This window comes from Sinohyriopsis cumingii, chromosome 4, assembly GCF_028554795.1.
Source record: "Sinohyriopsis cumingii isolate HCF-2022 chromosome 4, ASM2855479v2, whole genome shotgun sequence".
Lineage (NCBI taxonomy): Eukaryota > Metazoa > Mollusca > Bivalvia > Unionida > Unionidae > Sinohyriopsis > Sinohyriopsis cumingii.
The window spans coordinates 42,332,211-42,352,367 of record NC_142964.1 but is presented as its reverse complement, the minus strand read 5'-3'; the positions used below and the strand labels follow the sequence as shown (position 1 = coordinate 42,352,367).

At 42.2% G+C, this 20,157-nt stretch overlaps 1 protein-coding gene across 1 annotated transcript in view; it reads left to right on the top strand.

The window, feature by feature from the left end:
• The window catches only part of LOC149801053 (complement C4-B-like), a 148,005-nt gene that overhangs the window by 41,471 nt on the left and 86,377 nt on the right, over positions 1–20,157 (top strand). The window contains exon 3 of the mRNA XM_089956763.1: positions 17,467–17,688. Within this exon, the coding sequence (XP_089812889.1) occupies positions 17,467–17,688 (222 nt within the window). The remainder of the gene's footprint in view (positions 1–17,466; positions 17,689–20,157) is intronic.

Below are 20,157 nucleotides of genomic sequence, written 5' to 3'. Positions count from 1 at the left end.
ATTCACCAATCCGAACACGCGTTACAAAATTCAGTCAGCTTGCATCCAATCCGAAGAGAGCAGTCTGTGACGTCACGTGGTCTATATAGATTCGTTAGCGCTTGTGTGCAGTCAGTCTATGCGACAGTGATTCAACATGACGGAAACTCAGAAAACGATCCATTGGGGTGCACCAGCAGGGGAGACTGCCCAAGGGAACCCGGACTTACTTTCAGAAGAGGTACATTGGGATTTTGTGGATTTTCTTACCTCGCAAGAATTTGTTCCGGAACCTTCGTTACCGTCTTCATTACCGCAAGTGGAGAATTTTAGACAGAGACAGAAAGAAGAATTGGAGAAATTTATGCAACGACAAAAGGAAGCGGAACAAGCTTTTCTCCTACAGCAACAGCAACAGCAACAAGAAGAGGTAAGAAAAAAACAACAGCAACAACAGCAAGAAGAAGTAGCAGCAAAGAAACAAGAGGGTGAAAATCAAACGGCTACGGTACTGTTGGACATTTTAGCGGAGTTAAGAAGTCTGAAACAAATGTATCAGACTTCTTTATCACGACCGAAGAGAATACGACCTTCCCGAGCTAAACACGCTAACCCTGTGACTAAGCCTGTCCTACCACCCTTAGTGATTTCAACCCAATCATCAGAAGTAGGCCTTGGCCGTGGCAAAGGCTTAAGGCAGTTAAAGTTGATTGGTTAAACTCACTCCTACACCATAAAGAAAATAGGCCCTTTTCAGGGCCACCCACATTTCTCGAAAAGAAATACAATTTCAATTTGCTAATAACTCAAAAATAAACCCCACCCATTTTACCCTTATAGTACGTGTCTGTGTATGAGTGCTTGAGTTTAGCTTCTTATTTTAAAATCAAAACTCAAAGACACTTACCTTATATCATTCATGTATTCTTTTATCCATTTTTTACAATCCAATTCACAATTCACCACAGAACACTTTAAAAAGTTCGCACACTTCTTCTTTCTCATTATTTAGTCTCTCTGTTTTTTGAATTTCTTCACCGTTTTTTCCTCATTTTCTTCCCTTCTTCTTTTCTTCTCCTGTTTCTTTGCCTCTTTTAAATAGAATTGTCTTCTTTCTTCCTCTTCTTCCTCTGAAGAATCCCTCTCTTCTTCTGAAGAATCCTTCTTTTCTTCTGACTCCTCTTGTTTCTTTTTTGGGCAATCTGGAGACCAATGTCCTTTTTCTTTACAATAATAGCAGGTATCTTGACTTTTGTCTTTTTTAGCCCCTGTTTTTGTTCTTTTTTGACGGTCTGGACACTCTGAAGACCAATGCCCTTTCTTCTGACAGATATAGCAAGTATCTTGACTTTTATCTCGAAAGGAAGGAGAGTAGTCCGTCGGCTGGTCTGAAGAGAATTTTCTAATGACCCCTCGCAAAGCTCTGACGAAACGTTCCATCTGGGTAGTCTCTTCCATCGTTGTGCTCGGCTTGAGAGTGAAATGAATAGTGAAAGGACAAGACACACACCCTTTTTATATACGCTGGTTTGCCATGACTATAAATTAGTCTATGGTGTTTAAACTTGAGTCATTTGACGTTTTGCACTCAAGATGAAACGATCCCATTCATTCGAGAAGAAAGAAGAAGAAGAAGAAAGTAAGAGGCAGAAACGTGATCTATCGCCTCGTACCAGGGCTGAAATCTTGGCACAAATTCATGCCAGTGATTTTGAAGAGGACATGAGTGAACCAGAATTTGAAACCTCTAAACCAAGTTCGTCACCCTTAGTCAACCCTGAAAAATACTATTCCATTCGAGAGACGGAAAAGCGCTCCTCTAGAAAATTTAGAACCACGGCTTACAAATACACGGTGAAGTTTAAAGATTTCAAGGCCGACGTACCCTTGGAGAAAGCAGAAGGGTTCATCACCGAGATGTGGGATTCTTTGCTCACCGCACTCAAGCGACAATGTCAACCCAAAGAAGACGATCGCTTGACACTATCCATAGATCACGACTGTTTGAAATCCCCTGTTTGGATCGAGTTTAGCAGACCTGCAGAACTAACCCTTTCCAAAATCATGGACAAGATTCAACACGTACAACAATCTAATGACCAGTTTGACATCACCGATGGTAAAGCCACACTGAAAATGGCCCACGTCTCTCTTCCTCAAGGGACAGGACGCAAAAAGATGTTATTGGTGAACGAGCTTCGCAGCATTAAGCGTAGTCTTGTCCAAATTCACAATCCTCATGACCAGATGTGTTTAGCCCGTGCCATCGTGGTGGGACGAACCTATGCCAACAAGAACGACACGACAGAATGGAAAAGAACCTGGAACACTATTCAACGATCCGATCGAGCCAAACAACGAAACGAACAGAACTCCTGTTGCAACAAGCTGGCCTGTCCAAAGACACACCCTGTGGCATTCCTGAGATGCAAAAATTGCAAGATGCCCTAGCTCCACGCTACACCTTGAAAGTGCACCCTCAAGAAATGCGCGGGTCTCTGTTGTTTCGAGGCCAGGATTTTAAGGACGGAAAATACATTCACCTTTATTATCACGATGACCATTTCGATACCATTACCAGTATCACCGGATTCCTGGGATACAGTTATTATTGTGAGAAATGTGATTATGGTTATAACAATCGAGAGCAACACAAGCATTGTGGATTGAAATGCCCAGGATGTTTGGCCTCTCCACCCTGTCTGAGCGAAGAACCAGTGCCTTGTTCAACTTGTCTGCGCACGTTTGTCAGCCCTGCCTGTTACCAGCAGCATTTGAAAACACAAAGTTCACAGAAGAAATGTGCTTGTCAACTCCTGAGATTGTGCCCTACGTGTGGACAAGGCATACTTACCAACAATGCCAAGGCACACGTATGTCGAGGAAAGAAAAAATGTCACATTTGTCACCACATCGTGGACTTGGCACACGAATGTTACGTGCAAAAATACCAACCCCCACCAGAGAAAGAGGTCGGTCACAAGAAGAAAGGCAATTTCATCTTTTTCGATTTCGAATGCATGCAAGAGACTGGCATTCCCATCCCTAATTTCTGCGTGGCTCATCGAGCGTGCGAGAAGTGCATTCAAGAACCTATCTTCAGTCATTGCCCTCACTGCAGCAAGATTCCTGGAGGACGTGAAAAAATCTTTCGGGGACCAAACACGTTAGCCGATTTTGCCCAATGGGTCTTAGACCCCATCGACAAGACGTGGAGCCAAGAGGACATCGAACGTTACGGAGATTGTCATCGTCATGCCACGGTGATGGCTCACAATTTCTCCGGATACGATGGACAGTTTCTTTTGAGGTACTATGCGGAACAAGGCACCGAGCGTCCTAAAGTCACTTTGAACGGAGCCAAAATCATTTTCATGCAAGTGGGACAAGTACAGTTTAAAGATTCGATGAGTTACTTGACCATGCCTTTGAGTCGAATGCCTAAAACGTTTGGAATGACAGAAATGGCTAAAGGGTACTTTCCACACTTTTTCAATACGGAAGCCAATCAACATGCCGTTCTACCCCATTTACCCGAGGCTCACTATTACGACCCCGACAACATGCGTACCGAACAACGAGAAGCTTTCTACGCTTGGTACCAGGCTCACGCCTCGGACCCCTTCGAATTTCAGGAAGAAATGTTAAAGTATTGTCGTTCCGACGTGGACATTTTACGACGTTGCTGTGGAAAATTTCGAGAACTGTTCATGGAACACGGAGTAGTCGATCCTTTGAAAGAAGCTTGCACCATTGCCAAAGCGTGTTCTTTAGTGTACCGCCAATGATTCATGCCTGAAAACACCGTGGCTGTCATCAGTCCTCAAACGACCCACTATGTCAAGCGTCAATACTCGGTCAAAGCTCTACGTTGGTTACATTACTTGTGCGACAAGGAAGACAAATGGATTCAGCATGCCCGCAACGGAGGAGGCGAAAAGACCATCGGAACGTATTTGGTCGATGGCTGGGACTTAGAAAACCCCAAGATCGTGTACGAGTTTAACGGTTGCTTATTTCACGGATGTCCCGTCTGTTACCCTGACCGTGACACTAAACATCAGTTTTTGCAACGAACCATGGAAGACTTGTACCAGGACCCTTGTCAGCGACGCCTAAAGTTAGAACAGCAAGGATACCAAGTGGTGGAAATGTGGGAACACGAGTACGATCACCGTTTGAAAACCGATCCCGAGTTTAAACGCCTCGTGGAAAGTTACCAGTTCATGGACCCGATGAACCCGAGGGATAGTTTGTACGGAGGAAGGACCAATGCCACCTGTTTGCTGTACCAAGCCGACGAAGAGAAAGGAGAAGAAATCAAATACTTGGACGTGTGTTCGCTGTATCCCTACGTGTGCAAATATTGTCGCTTTCCTGTAGGGCACCCGCAATTGTTAACGGAACACATCGACCTGAAAAACATTCGACAATACGAAGGCTTGATCAAGTGTAAAGTTTTGCCTCCCACGAACCTATACCATCCCGTCTTACCTCGCCATTGTCAAGGCAAACTGATGTTTCCCTTGTGCCGTACTTGTGCCGAAACGTGCAACCAGGACAAACCTTGCCATCACAGCCAGGAAGAACGTGCCTTGACGGGAACCTGGATCAGCGTAGAATTGTTCAAAGCTCTGGACATGGGATACCAACTGTTAGAAGTGTACGAAATTTGCCACTTTCCCAAGACACAACAGTACCACAAGGGTGACCCTACTCAGAAAGGCATTTTCGCCGACTACGTGGATGCCTTTTTGAAACTGAAACAAGAAGCCAGCGGCTATCCTTCCTGGTGTCACACTCCCGAAGACCAAATACAATTCAAAGAGAAATACTACGCACAAGAAGGCATCTCTTTAGACCACATCGAAAAAAACGAAGGCAGGCGATCGTTTGCCAAAGTGATGTTAAATTGCTTGTGGGGTAAAATGGCACAACGACCGTGTTTACCCAAGACGGAATATTTGACACAACCTTCCCGCTACTTCCAGATGATTCACGACAAAACCAAATACATGAAACACGTGGACGTCGTTCGAGAGGATTTGATCTTGGTCAATTACGAAGAAGATCTGGACTTTGTACAAGACGACCCTTTTGGAAATGTCATCATTGCGGCTTACGTGACAGCTCATGCTCGCTTAAAATTGTACGAAGCTTTAGAACTGTTAGAAGAACGCGTCCTGTACTTTGACACGGACAGTTGCATTTACATCCATCACCCGATTCAACAGCACCCTGACATCGAAGGAGACCGTTTAGGAGCCTGGACAGACGAGCATCCCGACGACAAGATTCTAAGTTTCGTCAGTGGTGGTCCCAAAAATTACGGCTACGAATACCGGGACAAACAAGGAGAAGTGCACACGACGTGCAAAGTGAAAGGACTGACTCTGAATCATCGTACCAGTCGAGTGGTCAACTTTGGGGTATTGAAAGAAGCCTTGCAATCGGGAGAGGATGGAAACTTTAAAGTGACAACTTATCAACCGAACAAGATTGTACGTTTACCCACTCACCACATCGTCAGTCGACCCTTGGAAAAAGTCTATCAAATTGTATACCAGAAGCGAGTGCGACTTCCCAATCACTTCACCTTACCGTACGGTCACGTCGGTATTGGTCTGTATACAAAAAGGAACCCTAGGCAAGATCGATAGTTCATTGTTCATTGAAGTAACGTACCATGTCGTTGACGAAGAAGAAACCAGATTGGTTAGGAGTCAAATGTTGGACATCACCGAGACCAGGGTTTTGAGGCTTGGACACAAGAGGTGGCCCAGTATGCACGAGAGTTATTCAAGGAAAAAAGGCACTTTTGAACCTGTGTTAGTGACGGTGCCAGAAGAACCCGTCACCCAGGACAGGACTGTCGTGGACAGGCCTGAAAGACCCTTTCGGGAGGACACTTGTGTGACCTTACCCCTACTATAGAACTGGTTAGAACTTTACCCAAAACATGTTGTACAGACACTTGTGTTTATTCCACGTTCATGGTTATCATGTGCCTTTTATTCTTGTACTTAAGCCTTTGGCTTTTATGCATTTTTGTCTTTCGTATTCATGTTTGAAACATTCAATAAACGTGTTCTGAAAAAGTATATAAACTCTTGTCTTGTTTGTTTTTCGTGTCACAAGTGACATTTCTCACACCATGGCTACCTCTGCTGTCTCTGCTCCCTCTTCCTCTACTGTCAAAGTCATCGACGAACACTTAGATCGTGCCAGTTGGGAGGCTTTGTATCTTCGCCATCCCTTTAACATGCTCATTGCTGGACCTAGCGGTTCAGGCAAAACCGAATTCGTCAAACGTTTGATCGAACATAAACATCATTTGATCGATCGACCCCCTCAACGAATCGTGTGGTGTTACAAAGAGTGGCAATCGGCGTACAGCCTCTTGCGAGAAAGTCAAGGCGATTCCATCGTGTTTGTGGAAGGCATTCCTAAAGAAGACGACGGCATCGTCTCTGACTCCCGTCTAACCCATTTGGTCATTTTCGACGACATGTTAGGAGAAGACGAAGAAGAAATTAAACTGTGGTTCAAGCGCAAAGGGCATCACCGTAATGCCAGTGTCGTTTACATCACCCAAAATCTGTTTCAACAAAGTAAAGCCCATCGCACCATCAGTCTCAATGCGCATTACGTGGTCTTGTTTAAAAGCCCTCGAGATAAATCGCAAGTGCAAGTCTTAGCCAAACAGTTAGGAACGCCTTGGCTGACTCAGGCGTACGACGATGCCACTCAGACTCCACACGCCTATTTCCTCGTCGATTTGAAACCTACGACTCCCGAGGATTTGCGATTTCGTACCCACTTGTTTCACCACTGGTGCCAAGACGGAGGGCCTGTCCTGTACACGTCTCCGTCCTCGACTTCATTTCACTCCCCATAAAAAAATCTATAAAAACCTCAGACCCTTTTTCGTCTGTCTCACTCTCAGTGCGAACATGACGTCCCTTCAGTCGCATCTTCCCGTCAAATTGATTCGTGCCTTGTATGGCATCAGTCGAGAAAAAGATCCACAAACACGAGCTCGTGTCTTAGAAGCTAGTCTCAAAGAAGTCTTACGATGGTTCACGGTGACGGCACGTCAATTACTCCAAGGAATCATTCAGATTCCTCATCAAACCAAACGCTTTTCGATCGAAACAAAGTCGCTTTGGTCCAACTGGCCGATCCCCGCATCGACACTTAAACCAAAAAACAAATCATTTTGAAACCTGGAGGGAGCGGTACTCTAGGAGGGGTCATCATTCGCTCACTCTTAAGATGGGATCCTAATGCCCCCAAAGTTATACCCAAGACAAAAGTCCAACGAAGCCCCAAGAAGAAAAAGACCAGGTCCCCAAGGAGAACTCCTCCAGTGGCAGGACCCTCCTCTGACCAGACACCACCACCACCCCGGAAAAAGAAAAGAAGCCCCCAGAAAAAGAAAAGTCCACAGAAAACTAGTCGCAAGAGAGGCACTTCGGCCAGGACGCAACCTTACACTCGCAAACCACGACCTGCCACGGCGGTGACTGCGTCTTCGGCAGCTTCACGTTTGTCCACTTCTCCGTTAATGACACCCAGAACTGAAGAGTACTTGGAGACGTTGATCACACCAAGAACTTCTCCGTTGATGACCCCCAAAAGAACTTCCCCAGTGGCTGGACCTTCCAATTTAGTGGCAGTGGCTGCTGCTCACAAAGTACCTTCTCCCAAAATCAAAGTTCAAGAAAGATCGGGCATGTTACAAAGTTTACTGGATTTGTCCAAGCAAGAACTGGCTCGATTTAGTCCGTTACGCACCCCTGCACGACGTGTCATGCCTGTCCTCAAACTAATACGACGTAAAGACAATCAGTGGCGACGCGTTCCAGTATAAAAAGGCGTGTGACCAAGGCGGGTATCAGTGTTTTTTGGTGCTCCTGAAGACTCAAAGATGTCACCCTCCAGAAAACCCCAAGGAAAGAAAAGGAAAGGACTGCCACCACGTTTAGCCAAACATGGGGACATGTTATCTGTCCTGTCCAAAGCTTCTCCACCCCTACGAAGAAAACTCATTCAAACAGCCTCCAAAGAGGTCATCGATACCGTGTGCGAATGTTGTTTGAACGTTTTGAAAGGCACGATCCCTTTGTCCAAACACCAGAAACAATGCTTAGGCAAACATCGTCACGTTCTTCGCCAAATGGTTCAAAAGAAAATTCCCATTCGTCAAAAAAAGATGTTAGTGCAACGTGGAGGTATTTTACCTCTCTTGTTAGGCCCCATACTGAAAGGAGTCTTGGGAACCATGTTGGGAGGACTGGTGGGAGCAAGATAAAAAGGCCTCGGAAGTTCCAAGATCTCAGAATCGACCCCTGACAACCCCATGGAAGGACGAGAACTAGCTTTAGTGCCTTACAAACGATGGATGGAATACCATCGGTGGCAAGAACAACACACCCCGCATTTACCTCCCAATCCCCATTTGAGCGAGATGTCCCAGTTGCAACACGAATTGCAGTCCTTGATGGATCGCCAAGATTTGTCCGAAACAGAAAAATCGAAAAAGTACGGTCAACTCTTGGAACGACTGCAACTCTTTCACCAGAAAGCTTTAGACGAAACAGCTCTACCCACTCTGAAAGATTTTAAGACCTTGATGAAAAGTCCATCACCAGTACCAGTACCAGTACCACCAGTACCCGTGACCAAGAGAGAAAAAGAAGAAGAAGAAGAAGGGTTTCAAACTCCACCAGAAAAAGTACGTAAGTTAACAACACCACCTACCTCCAGAATTGGATGGATTAAAAAGATGATGACCACCCCTTCTTCATCACAAGAGAAAAAGAAAGTGAACACAGAAGTGAAGACAGAAGTGAAACAAGAACCGATATCCCCCGCTCAGACATCCTCCTCCTCTTCAACACCTATTGCCGGTCGCACACGCAAAGCATTGCAATCCAAGAAAATACCCCAAGAGAAAAAGAGTAGCATCCTCCAAGAGAGGGTGCCTTATTAACACACCAACCAACACAAAAAAATGGAAAAAGTCTTAGCCAGCATTTACTACGATCCCTCCCATCCTGCAGGTTACGCAGGAGTTCAAAAATTGTATCGTGCTGCCAAAACGCGACTGAAAAGTCTCCGTTTACCTCAAGTGCAACGATGGTTACAAGAACAAGCTACCTACACTTTACACAAACCCATTCGACGCAAGTTTGCCAGAAGTCGCATCCGAGTGGAAGGCATCGATCATCAATGGCAAGCCGATTTAGCCGATGTCTCTCATTTGGCCAGCTACAATCGTGGCTACAAATATTTGTTTTGTGTCATCGACGTCTTTTCCAAATTTGCTTGGGTCGTACCCTTGACTTCCAAATCGAGCAGCGAGTTAGTGCGAGCCCTGCAACGAGTGCTGAAACAAAGCGGTCGTCACCCTCTTCGATGGCAAACGGACAAAGGCACCGAATTTCTGAACCAAGCTTTCCAAAAAGAATTAAAGAAACGTGACATTCATTTTTTTACCATCCAGAATCCCGAAACCAAAGCCAGCATCGTGGAACGTTTTCAACGCACTTTGAAAGAACGCATGTGGAAATATTTTACGCATCACCACACTCTGAAGTACATCGACATCTTACCGCACCTGGTGCAAGCGTACAACCAATCTTACCATCGAAGCATTGGACGTGCCCCGCAAGACGTGACTCCCGAGAACGAAGTGTTGGTGTTTGAGCGCCTGTTTGGTACGTCCCCGACGAGGGCTGTCCCCAAGAAAAGTGGAGAGTTGGCCGTAGGAGATTGGGTGCGCATTGGCAAAACCAAACGCACTTTCGACAAAGGTTACTTACCTAACTGGACGACCGAATTGTTTCGCGTCACTGGACGAGTGCATGGCCGTCATCCTGCCGTCTATAAATTGGAAGACATGAACGGAGAAGTGCTCAAAGGAACGTTTTATTTGCCCGAGTTACAACGTGTCACCAAAAAAGAAGACGACGTGTACGACATCGAAAGCATTCTCGAACGCAGAACCCGTAAAGTGGGCAAACGACGTGTCAAAGAAGTCAAAGTACGTTGGAAAGGATATCCACCCAGTTTTGATTCTTGGATCGACGCTTCGCAAGTCATCGACTATAAAAAGAAGTGACCATCATGCCTTTTCACACAGACGCAGCTACGTCGACCACTCTCCTTCCCCTAGTTCTTCTGTGCAAGATTTACAAAAACAACCCTTGTGGGTGTGGTGTGGAGAACGTGTGCCTAAAACCCAAATCGTCTTTTTCTGCCAAATCTTCGTGGTGTATTGTGTCATCCGGGCAGCCATCGCCAATTTGAGTTTGCAACAAGGAGACAAACAATTGTGGACCATTTTATTGAGCAGTTGCATCGGTTACCTGCTTCCCAATCCCTCCCTGAAATTCACCTCGAACGGGAACCACGGGAACCTTGTGTCCAGTGCCAGTGCCAGTCACCACTCTAACCACAACCAGAACCCCATTTTGGGCGGAGACACGCCTCTGACGTCCACTAACCCCTCGGACAGCCACAGAACTCTGGAATTATGAGTCACCAAAACCAATTTTACTTAACCTTACCCAGTGACAGTTCCATGGAGGTGTTTCCCAAGAACACGTTGTGCTGTTACACGGCCAAATTACCTCAAGCCATCCCCTTAGATCACGAAGCCCATTGGGAAGTGGCTTTAGTAGAAATGATTCACCCGACCCAAGTCCTCAATGTCCTTCCCAATCAAAATTTTTTTGATGTGGAAGTTCATGACGAACAATTGCAACAGTGGATGGATAGCAATGTCAAATATGACAAGAAAACCCGTACACAAAAGTACACCACCTATCACTTGTTCATTTCCCCAGGCTATTATTTTAGTGGTCAACATTTGGTCAGCACCATAGCCTCCAGGTTTAATGCCGTGTTTCTGAAAGCTTTGGAGCATGTTAACAAAAGTGTCACCATGGAGTACCACAAAACAGCTCGTCGCTTCTTGATGAAATTTGAACGGAGTAAATTCCTGTCCATTTTATTTTGTCCTGAATTGTATGACATGTTGGGCGGAGACATGAACCTGAGAATGAGCATGATGAAGAAAAGCGAATTACCCATCGTTTACGACAACGAGTCTTTTAGCAAGTTATTTCGTGACCCGGTAGAACTGAACCAAGGACTGAATTTGATGTTCGTGTACTCCGATGTGGTGGAGTATAACGTGGTGGGACACACCTCCGTACCGTTACTGCGTGTCATTCCTTTCAAAGTGGATTCTGCCACGAACACTGACGAGGAAGGTGGAAACACTTACCACGTCCACCGCGAATTTGTACATCCTCACTATTTGCCTGTCAGTAAGTCGTATTTGGACACGGTCAACATTACTATAAAAGGAGATTTGGGACAAAATATTCCATTCACCAAAGGAAAAGTCACGGTGAAACTCCATTTTCGAAAACGGTTTTCTCACGATTCGTAAGTCATGTATCCAGTGTACCGAGGGGTTGCTCGACAGCGAGGACACGGCTTAGGAGATATGTTAAAATCGGCCTTTCGTTCGGTGGCCCCGGTGTTGAAACCGATGGTGACACGCGGATTGCACGCCTTGAAAGATGCGGCACTGACGCAAGGCAAAGAATTTCTCCAAAATGTCATCATCGACAAACAAAACCCTAAAGAAGCCTTCATGAGGGCAGGCAAAAATGTCTTGCTGCAAACGGGCAAAGACATTTTAGGCCAACGAGAAACACCTATAAATGCCCTGCACGCTACCGAGTCAGGCATTCAGCAAGGACAAGGCAGAAAGAGACGACGAAGAAAACACCCTTTCACCAGACTTCAAGCGAGAAAGGCCAAGAAAAGAAGAACCGTTCGAGACTTAGTCGTTGAGTATGTGGATAGTCTATTGAAGTGATTTATAAAAAATTTAAAAATAGTGATGGGTAGCATAAAACAGTGAGTGAGTGTTTCTTTTAGGTCCGCGCGTTGTTGTTTTTTGGTTATGATCTAGGTAAGATCAATTTTATGTTTTTAGGGGGATGTTTTCCATCACGTCCGCGCTTTCACTATAAATTGAAACTCGCTGGGCAGTGTAGCTACCCTTGTTGATTGTTCAACACAAGAATGAATAGCAGAATAAGCAAACTTCTTGAACTCCAGATACATCTGGAATATGTCAGGCGCCTGTTAAATTAACTGGCCGAGGAGGCTATAGTAGAATAGGAAAGAATGAAGAACGAAGAGGAGGAGAGAAGACAGAGGGAAGAGGAGGAAAAGAAACTGGAAGAGAGGATGTCGTACAATATTCCCGAGACAGAGGATTGGGGTGTTGAAGCGAATCATCCTCCCTCTGCGCTCCCCAGAAGAAAGGTGAAAGGAGACTGGGGAAGAAGATGCGTGTGTGGCGCCAGGCCAGGAAGGTGCAACCATTAGATAGGTGCATCTGGAGTTCAAAAAAACAGCCCTTTTAAGGGCTACCCAATACTCTAGAAAAGAAATAACTATCGATTTGCCAATGTGTGTGTATGTGTGTGTGTGTGTGTAGGTAGAGTAGTGTGATTATAAACACTAACTCTTTTTTCATAGTGCGAGGGTATGTGTTTGTGTGTTTGTGTTTGTAACTGCTCACGTACGATTGTGTGGATAGTAGATTATGGATTTTGTTTATTGTTTCTTAGCGTATGTGGAGAGTATAGTTTGGGTTTTGTAACCGCTCACGTAAGATTGTGTGGATAGTAGATTATGGATTTTGTTTATTGTTTCTAAGCGTATGTGGAGAGTATAGTTTGGGTTTTGTAACCGCTCACGTACGATTGTGTGGATAGTAGATTATGGATTTTGTTTATTGTTTCTTAGCGTATGTGGAGAATATAGTTAGGGTTTTATTATATGAAATGAAAAAGTAGGGGGATGTTTTCCTTCACGTCCGCGCTTTTCGTATAAGAACCCACAGTATTCGTCGTTCAAACCATTCTGCAAAGAATAAAAAAAGAAGATGGCTTCTAACCAAATGGACAAAATGGAAAAATTACAAAACGTCCTCGACAATTTAGGAATGATAGAGCAAATGTTGGTTAACCTAAACGAGGATCACTATTCTTATAGTCCCCATCGAGTGAAGATGGAGATAAACAATTTACGAAAAATGAAGGTAATCATCAGTGATCTGTTGAAAGAAATAAAGGAGGAGAAGGAGGATGAAGAGGAAAGGATAAGGATGAGAGCATGGAATGAAAAAATTGAAAAAGAAGAAGAAAATGAAAAGAGGAAGAAAGAAGAGGATGAAGAGAAGAAGAAAGAAGAGCAGGAGAAAGAAAAGAAAGAAAAGAAGAGAAAGAGTGTTGGAGATAAAATAAGAACTTGGTGGAGAAAAAGAAGAAACTAGAAGCAGAAGAAGAAGAAGAAAACCCAAAGGCCCTTTTCAGGGCCAGCCATATTTCTCGAAAAGAGATAGCCTTTCCATTGCCTACCCCTTTTTTAAAAAATTTTTTTAAAAAAAATCCCATATTCAATTCCCCATTGTCCCTAAACAACCCCCAAACTCTATTCCCATGTTAAATTCCCCTTGTATGTATATCTGCCCACAATTTTTTCCCATGTTAATTCCCCTTGTACGTATATTAACCCACGATTTTTCGCCATGTTAAATTTCCATTGTATGTATATTCACCCAGGGGTCTCCGTAATGCTAATTTCCATTGTACGTATAGTGCCCCACCTTACTACTAGCATCTCAGACATACTGGAGCCCATTTCAACTCACTCGCTTGGAAGCACCTCAGTCATACTGGAGCCTGTTTCACCTCACTCGCTTGGAAGCATCTCAGTAATACTGGAGCCCATTTCACCTCACTCGCTTGGAAGCATTTCAGTAATAATGGAGCCCATTTCACCTCACTCGCTTGGAAGCGCCTCAGTAATACTGGAACCCATTTCACCTCACTCGATTGGAAGCATCTCAGTAAGACTGGAGCCCATTTCACCTCACTCGATTGGAAGCATCTCAGTAATAGAAGTTCAAACATCATAAGAGTGTGATAATGTGGCCTACTTTGTACAACTGGGTGATTTTCGTATTTCCATATATTCTTTCCTCGTGCCATCACTTAAATTTTTGGTCTCAACATTCTATAATATTATAGCCCGGCGGGAGTGAAAGAAGAAGAACTGAGCGAGAATACTGGGGAGAAACAGAACAATACGAGCTCCCTTTGACAAGAAAAATAACAAATTTAATCAGGACAAATTAAAACGGTAATTCAAATTCAAGTTAGATTATGTAAGTAGAATTTAATAGGTGTGACAAATTTGGATTTACTACTTCATCATAACGAGAGGTGAAAGAGCGCAATATCCACTTTTGATTTTTTAGCCTTCATTCACTTTGACCGTATATCAACGTCTCCTAGTTCAACGTTCCAAACACTAGGTTCTGCCCCTTCATGGACTTCCTGGTCCTTTTACTCTTACCTCGTCCTTCTTTCTTTCTTTCACTTACTCCTGTCTTCAGACTGTCTCGTCCTTCACTCCGAAAGCTGTTCCTCGTCGCTGTATTTTCACGCAGGACGTGCGCGTCCTAGCACTAAACATGCCTTTCATTTTACATGAGACCCACTGGTCCCTTTCTTGTTTCACGAGGAAAGCACTAATCTTAGGCTTCCACGGGGTCGAGACAATCGTAGGCAAGAGTCCCTAATTTTTCCCAAAGAAATAGTTTCTTTCATCAGATTTAGACAGCTCAGAATCTGTGTACGACAGTGCGTGACAATTTTCCCTTTGAAAATACGATAAGTGGACATAAGTTCCTCCTAAGCGGTTAAGGTTGGTAGCTCAATGTTTACTTCTAAAGACCGTCTTAAGATATCCCGGTCATTTTCACTGGATCTGAAATATTGTTCTTTTGAAGTTTACACTGACATGGGGGAGATGAACGACGAAAGTTTGAAGTGACTTTTGACAAAGACTTGTCTGGCTCATTTGTGATCAAACTTTAATTGCTAAATGCATTTAACTTTAAAATTTCTGTAATTCAAAATTCGACACTTCACATATGGCTTTGGGAGAGATCTGTCGGTGCGGCTTTTGCCGATGGAAGTATGACAGTTTGAATAAATCTTGACTTAGTAATAATAATAATAATAATAATAGACCCCCCCCCCCAACAAAAATACTACCTTGTGCGAACAATTAACATCAATTTTGTATGTATTCTAAAGCTGTTCGGAAAGGCTGTATGGATCCTAACGCTGTTCGGAAAGGCTGTATGGATCCTAACGCTGTTCGGAAAGGCTGTATGGATCCTAAAGCTCCTCATAAAGATTATATGTATCCTAAAGCCATCCAGAAAGGTTGTATTCATCCTAACGCTATTCGGAAAGGCTGTATGGATCCAAAACCCGTTAATAAAAGATGCAAACATCCTAAAGGCCATCGTTCCAAAGTTCTCCATTTGGAGCAGACAAAGTAAATAATAATTCTTATGAAGGCCACCCAAAGAAAGGAAAAACAAAGAAAAATACGTAACGGCTAACTTGTTTGAAGACACTCTGCTAGCGTAAAAATCCATGAAAAATAATGCTACATCACGGAGAGTCGAAGCTAACTCTGGGTTCAAATGTTCAAAGGAGAATTAACTTTCTGGACGCGTTTTAAAAATATTGCTCAGAGAGGGACTGTCGTAGGATTTTCTTTTTTCACAACGTTGTTCAGCAACATGAATTTACCCTAGATGACATTTCCTTCCGTGTCTTTCTGCTGCTTTTTCAATGTGAAAAAAATACTCACACTCTACCCTCCAAAATCAGCATTAGTATGGAGCCTAGTACAGCCTGAGAGAAGAAATATGTTTGGATATCAAATACAAATCATGGAAAGTTCTTACTTTTATAAATGGACCAAGAAATATGCACACGATACCAAATTTAAAAAATGAAAAGACATCCAGTTATGATTTTCATAAACTGCAGTCCAAATCTAACTTTGCTTTTACAATGAAGTAAATATTTTGCAACATGTTTGGTGGAGAATATCGAAATTAAAAAGCAGGTGAAACCTGGCCTTGCATTCTTATATTGTTTACAACGGATGCATATCATACGCTGCATGCTTAGATAATGTTACTAACTGCTCATATTGCGACAGTGTGTGTGTGTAATATAAAGCTTACTGGAGGAAAGACCGTTACCGAGCACGCGTTTGGAGTGTATTTCCACGGTAATTTTGAATGTATTCCACAGTAATTTTAGTGTATTTCGCGCTTTGTTTTATCATCGTCGATGATTTGGTTATCCTTAGAGTCAAGCAGATGACTGTACTTTTCTTTTTACTGTTCAGTACTGTACCACACATTGCTTCTGTGACTTAGATCTTCAACCTTTAGCAGTCATGATGGTTCTTCCTGAAGATTTGTTAAACCGTACAAAACAGTGCTTAGAAAATTTGTTATCGTCATAAACTCCATTTCTGCCATATTTGGATGTTGGGTGGCAAATTCATTTAACTGTGTTGCCCTTGGGGTAACCATCTGTAGAAAGGGTGTCATATTTGACTCCCTCCTCTATTTGAAAGGGGGGGGGGGGCCAAGGTTAAATGTACAAATATTTCAATTGGAATGGCATTTTAAAATATGTTTGGACAAAACTTTTCATATGCATTCATAGCAGGGATATATATATATATATATATATATATATATATATATATATATATATATATATATATATATATATATATAATACAAATAATACTATCACACAGGTTTGCATTTTTTTAAAATTCTCTAACCAGTATGATAGTATTACTTGTATTAAATATTAATTCTGCCTAACATTATCAAGCAAACTCGATTAATAGCACTTTCCGTTTTGTTTGGTATATGACGGGTTTCGCATTTTGACCCCATAGGCCACTGTCTTGGACTGAGGTTGTCGATTCTGCTCATTCACTGTCATCTTAATATTCTGCAAATTGCAACACAAATTTATGTTTGCCTGAACTCTACATTTTCATGAGTCAGTATTCAAATCAAATGTTTCCTTCGTATTTTATTTACGTTCTGGGCAAGCGACATAAGCATTAACTTGCTCAGCAAATTTGTTCAGTGATTTTGGACTGGTAGTTAACGGATATATTTAGTCTTGACAACATGAATCATTATATTCAACATGACCTATATGCATATACTTTACTAACTTACATAAACACGGTGTGACATCGATTGTAACTGTCCGGCAGCAATGGCGGCACAGGCGACGTCAACAAGGTTTCAGATTTTGTGCTATAGATTTTGCAAGTCGGATAGGTGGAATACATCAACCCATGCACACAGGTAAGACATCAGGTGCACGAAGACACTAAGACATCTCGTTCCACAAAACACACGTGATGTGAAAAGAACCGAGGGATAGATGCAATCGGATTTTGAAGCTTAAATGCATATACTGGCATCGTTATTTTCATTTTGAATTAGAAAGCTCTTCAATCCATCTTTATTTTTAATTCCAGGAATCCCACAACTTGTGAATATGCAGGTCACAAGAGAAGACTTGGGACTGGATGATAAAAATACAATTAAACCCAGATTTGTTGACTTGGTGGTCAAATCACGACTTGCAAGGTCCAGTGGAGAGGACACGATCAAAATGTTGATCAGTTACAATACTGGATATCTCTTCATCCAGACGGACAAACCCATCTACTCGCCGGGATTTGACAGACCGACAAAAGGTCTGCCGTTACTAGTCTCGACTTTTTCTTAATTACTGCTGAGACACACTGTATGTTAATAATGTGTCCAAGACTACCATTATCATCCACTAGAGTTTTAGCTTATCTTATGGCCCTGCGTCTGTTGCTTTTAAACACATGCGTGATATTTATAATTTCAAAAGTTGTATCAATACAAATGTATATAAAAATGGCAGAGAGCACTCTGACATACAGTTAGTTTGTTTTCTAAAACATTTGAGGATCCGTCATCAAAAGAAGTTGTCAAAAATAGAATTAAAAATAAAGTAACTATTTGCAACTTCATTAATGCCTCTCGTGAAAATTTTATCCAATTTGAGCGAAATGATTAAAGGCATTTCACCTCAGGTTGTTGCCTCTTGGCTTGCGGTCGTGATAAATATAAGTTATGATACATGAATCTCTTCTACAACTCTGAAAATGGCCTTTGTCGTTAAACAAGGTGATAGATTATTCGTAGAAAAGTATCGTCCCAAATCAATATTGCCATCCTTATATCACACTTTTGAAAAACACAATGCCGTTCATCTTCGCTGATGTTTAAAGAAATATAATTTTCTACCTAACTCACAGTCAGGTTTCAGAGATAATCATTCATAGACTGCCCTCACAAATTACGAATGATAAGTGTCTTGCAGCTATAGATGATGGAGACATAATTGCGGCAATGTAGTTAAGATTCTTGATTGGCGTTTGTTTCAATAGGCCATACAATATTGATGAAGAAACTCAAGGCATACAAAATCTATGATAATTCGCTCGTTTGTGTTGATTCTTATCTAATAGGAAGCAACAGTGTGTTTCTGTGTCCTACGTTAGATTCTTTCAATACGTTGAAAGCGGATTTCTTCAAGGCTTTATTCTTGGTCCTTTACTCTTCTCCATGTCGTTATTGATTTACCTCGGCCAGTAGTGTCAGACCCTTCGACAGCCTCTTGCTTTCTATCCGCTTAATGCATCGTATCACACAGTCGTATTAGCACAACTAGTCCCGCAGTTTGTCTTGCAACTTTTAGTGGATTATTGCGAAACTTGGTGCATATTATGGTCATTGTGTTGAAAATCTTTCTTTCTTGTGACTTTTAAAGGAGCTATTGCCCATTTTGACTTGCAGCTGGAAGCAGTGTATGATACAATTTTGTGAATTCAACTTCTGTTACAATTTGTACTTGATTTCTGTGAAACTAAGTACATATTGTGGTCATCATGGACAGTAACACGTCAATGTAGTGACACTGTTTTCAAAAGAGCTATACGTTATATTTTATTGTAGATTCATCTCCATATTGCTGAATGTACGGGAGTTTTGACAGCGGGGAAGGTATATTTACGTACGCTCGCCATTCTTCTAGCCTTTTGGGAGGGATGGAACAATAAAGGACTTTTTTTGACCATTTTTGTGAAGCTTTCCAATTATTTATTTGGTGACATTTTAACAGCAATTGAATACATACCTGTAGGTGATTATTAGATATGTAGTCTCATGCTTCGTGGAGATCATGCATCTGCGTAATTTATTAATTTTCATTATTTTTTCCACATATTTAATGATAAGTCTGACAGTGTACTTGGATTTTGCCCATCCCACCCACCCCCAATCTTGAGATTAAACCGGCCCTTGTTAGATGATAAATTTAGAATGTTCTGTGACTGAGATCTTATTATCCGGAACATGCCTGGACCGATTAGCCATTATTTCATCCATAGTGGATAAACAAATTATATCGAGTAGTCAATCAAGGTGTCAGAGGACTCACGGTACTAATTCAGTTCCCATAGTAAGCTTATTAAAAATTAAATAACTATAGATTTCAGATTGCTCATGATAAAATCTGTATTTATCAGTAAAGATGCACCCTGGATGACAGCATCTTTGTAGAGAAATGGATACAAGCCGCGGAATTTTCTTAACATTCATGTGTTTAAAACTTGATTTCAATTCCACACTTAAGAGTCTGGTGCTAATTTTGGTAATGAGTGTTCCAATTTCAAGACTGTGATAAGAACTGAAATTCCATTTTAAAAAAATCTATTTTTCAGTTACTACTAGGAGAAGCTCTAAAAGATTATTTTTACTAAAATCTATCTTTCATTATTCATTATCAACCAATTCTGGCCAGCCAAACCCATATATACTCTTATTTTGTTTTCACCCATTTCCAGACTTGTTCCTATTTTTCCATACCATTAGTAACTATCACAGGATGAAGCCGGGTTGGAACTGGATTAGGGAAGACACCAAAAGCAACTGCGTTTACAAGATGTGTATTTATAAAAGCAATTTAAATATAAACAAATCTGACACCATTATAAACAAAAGATAAGGAAAATTATAAAGTTCCTAACATGGAACTATCAACAGTTAACTCAACGAGGAAAAACTCTTAAGACATGAATTTAACAAATAGAATTTCAAAACACACGTGAATTCCCATCACTGATCAGCAA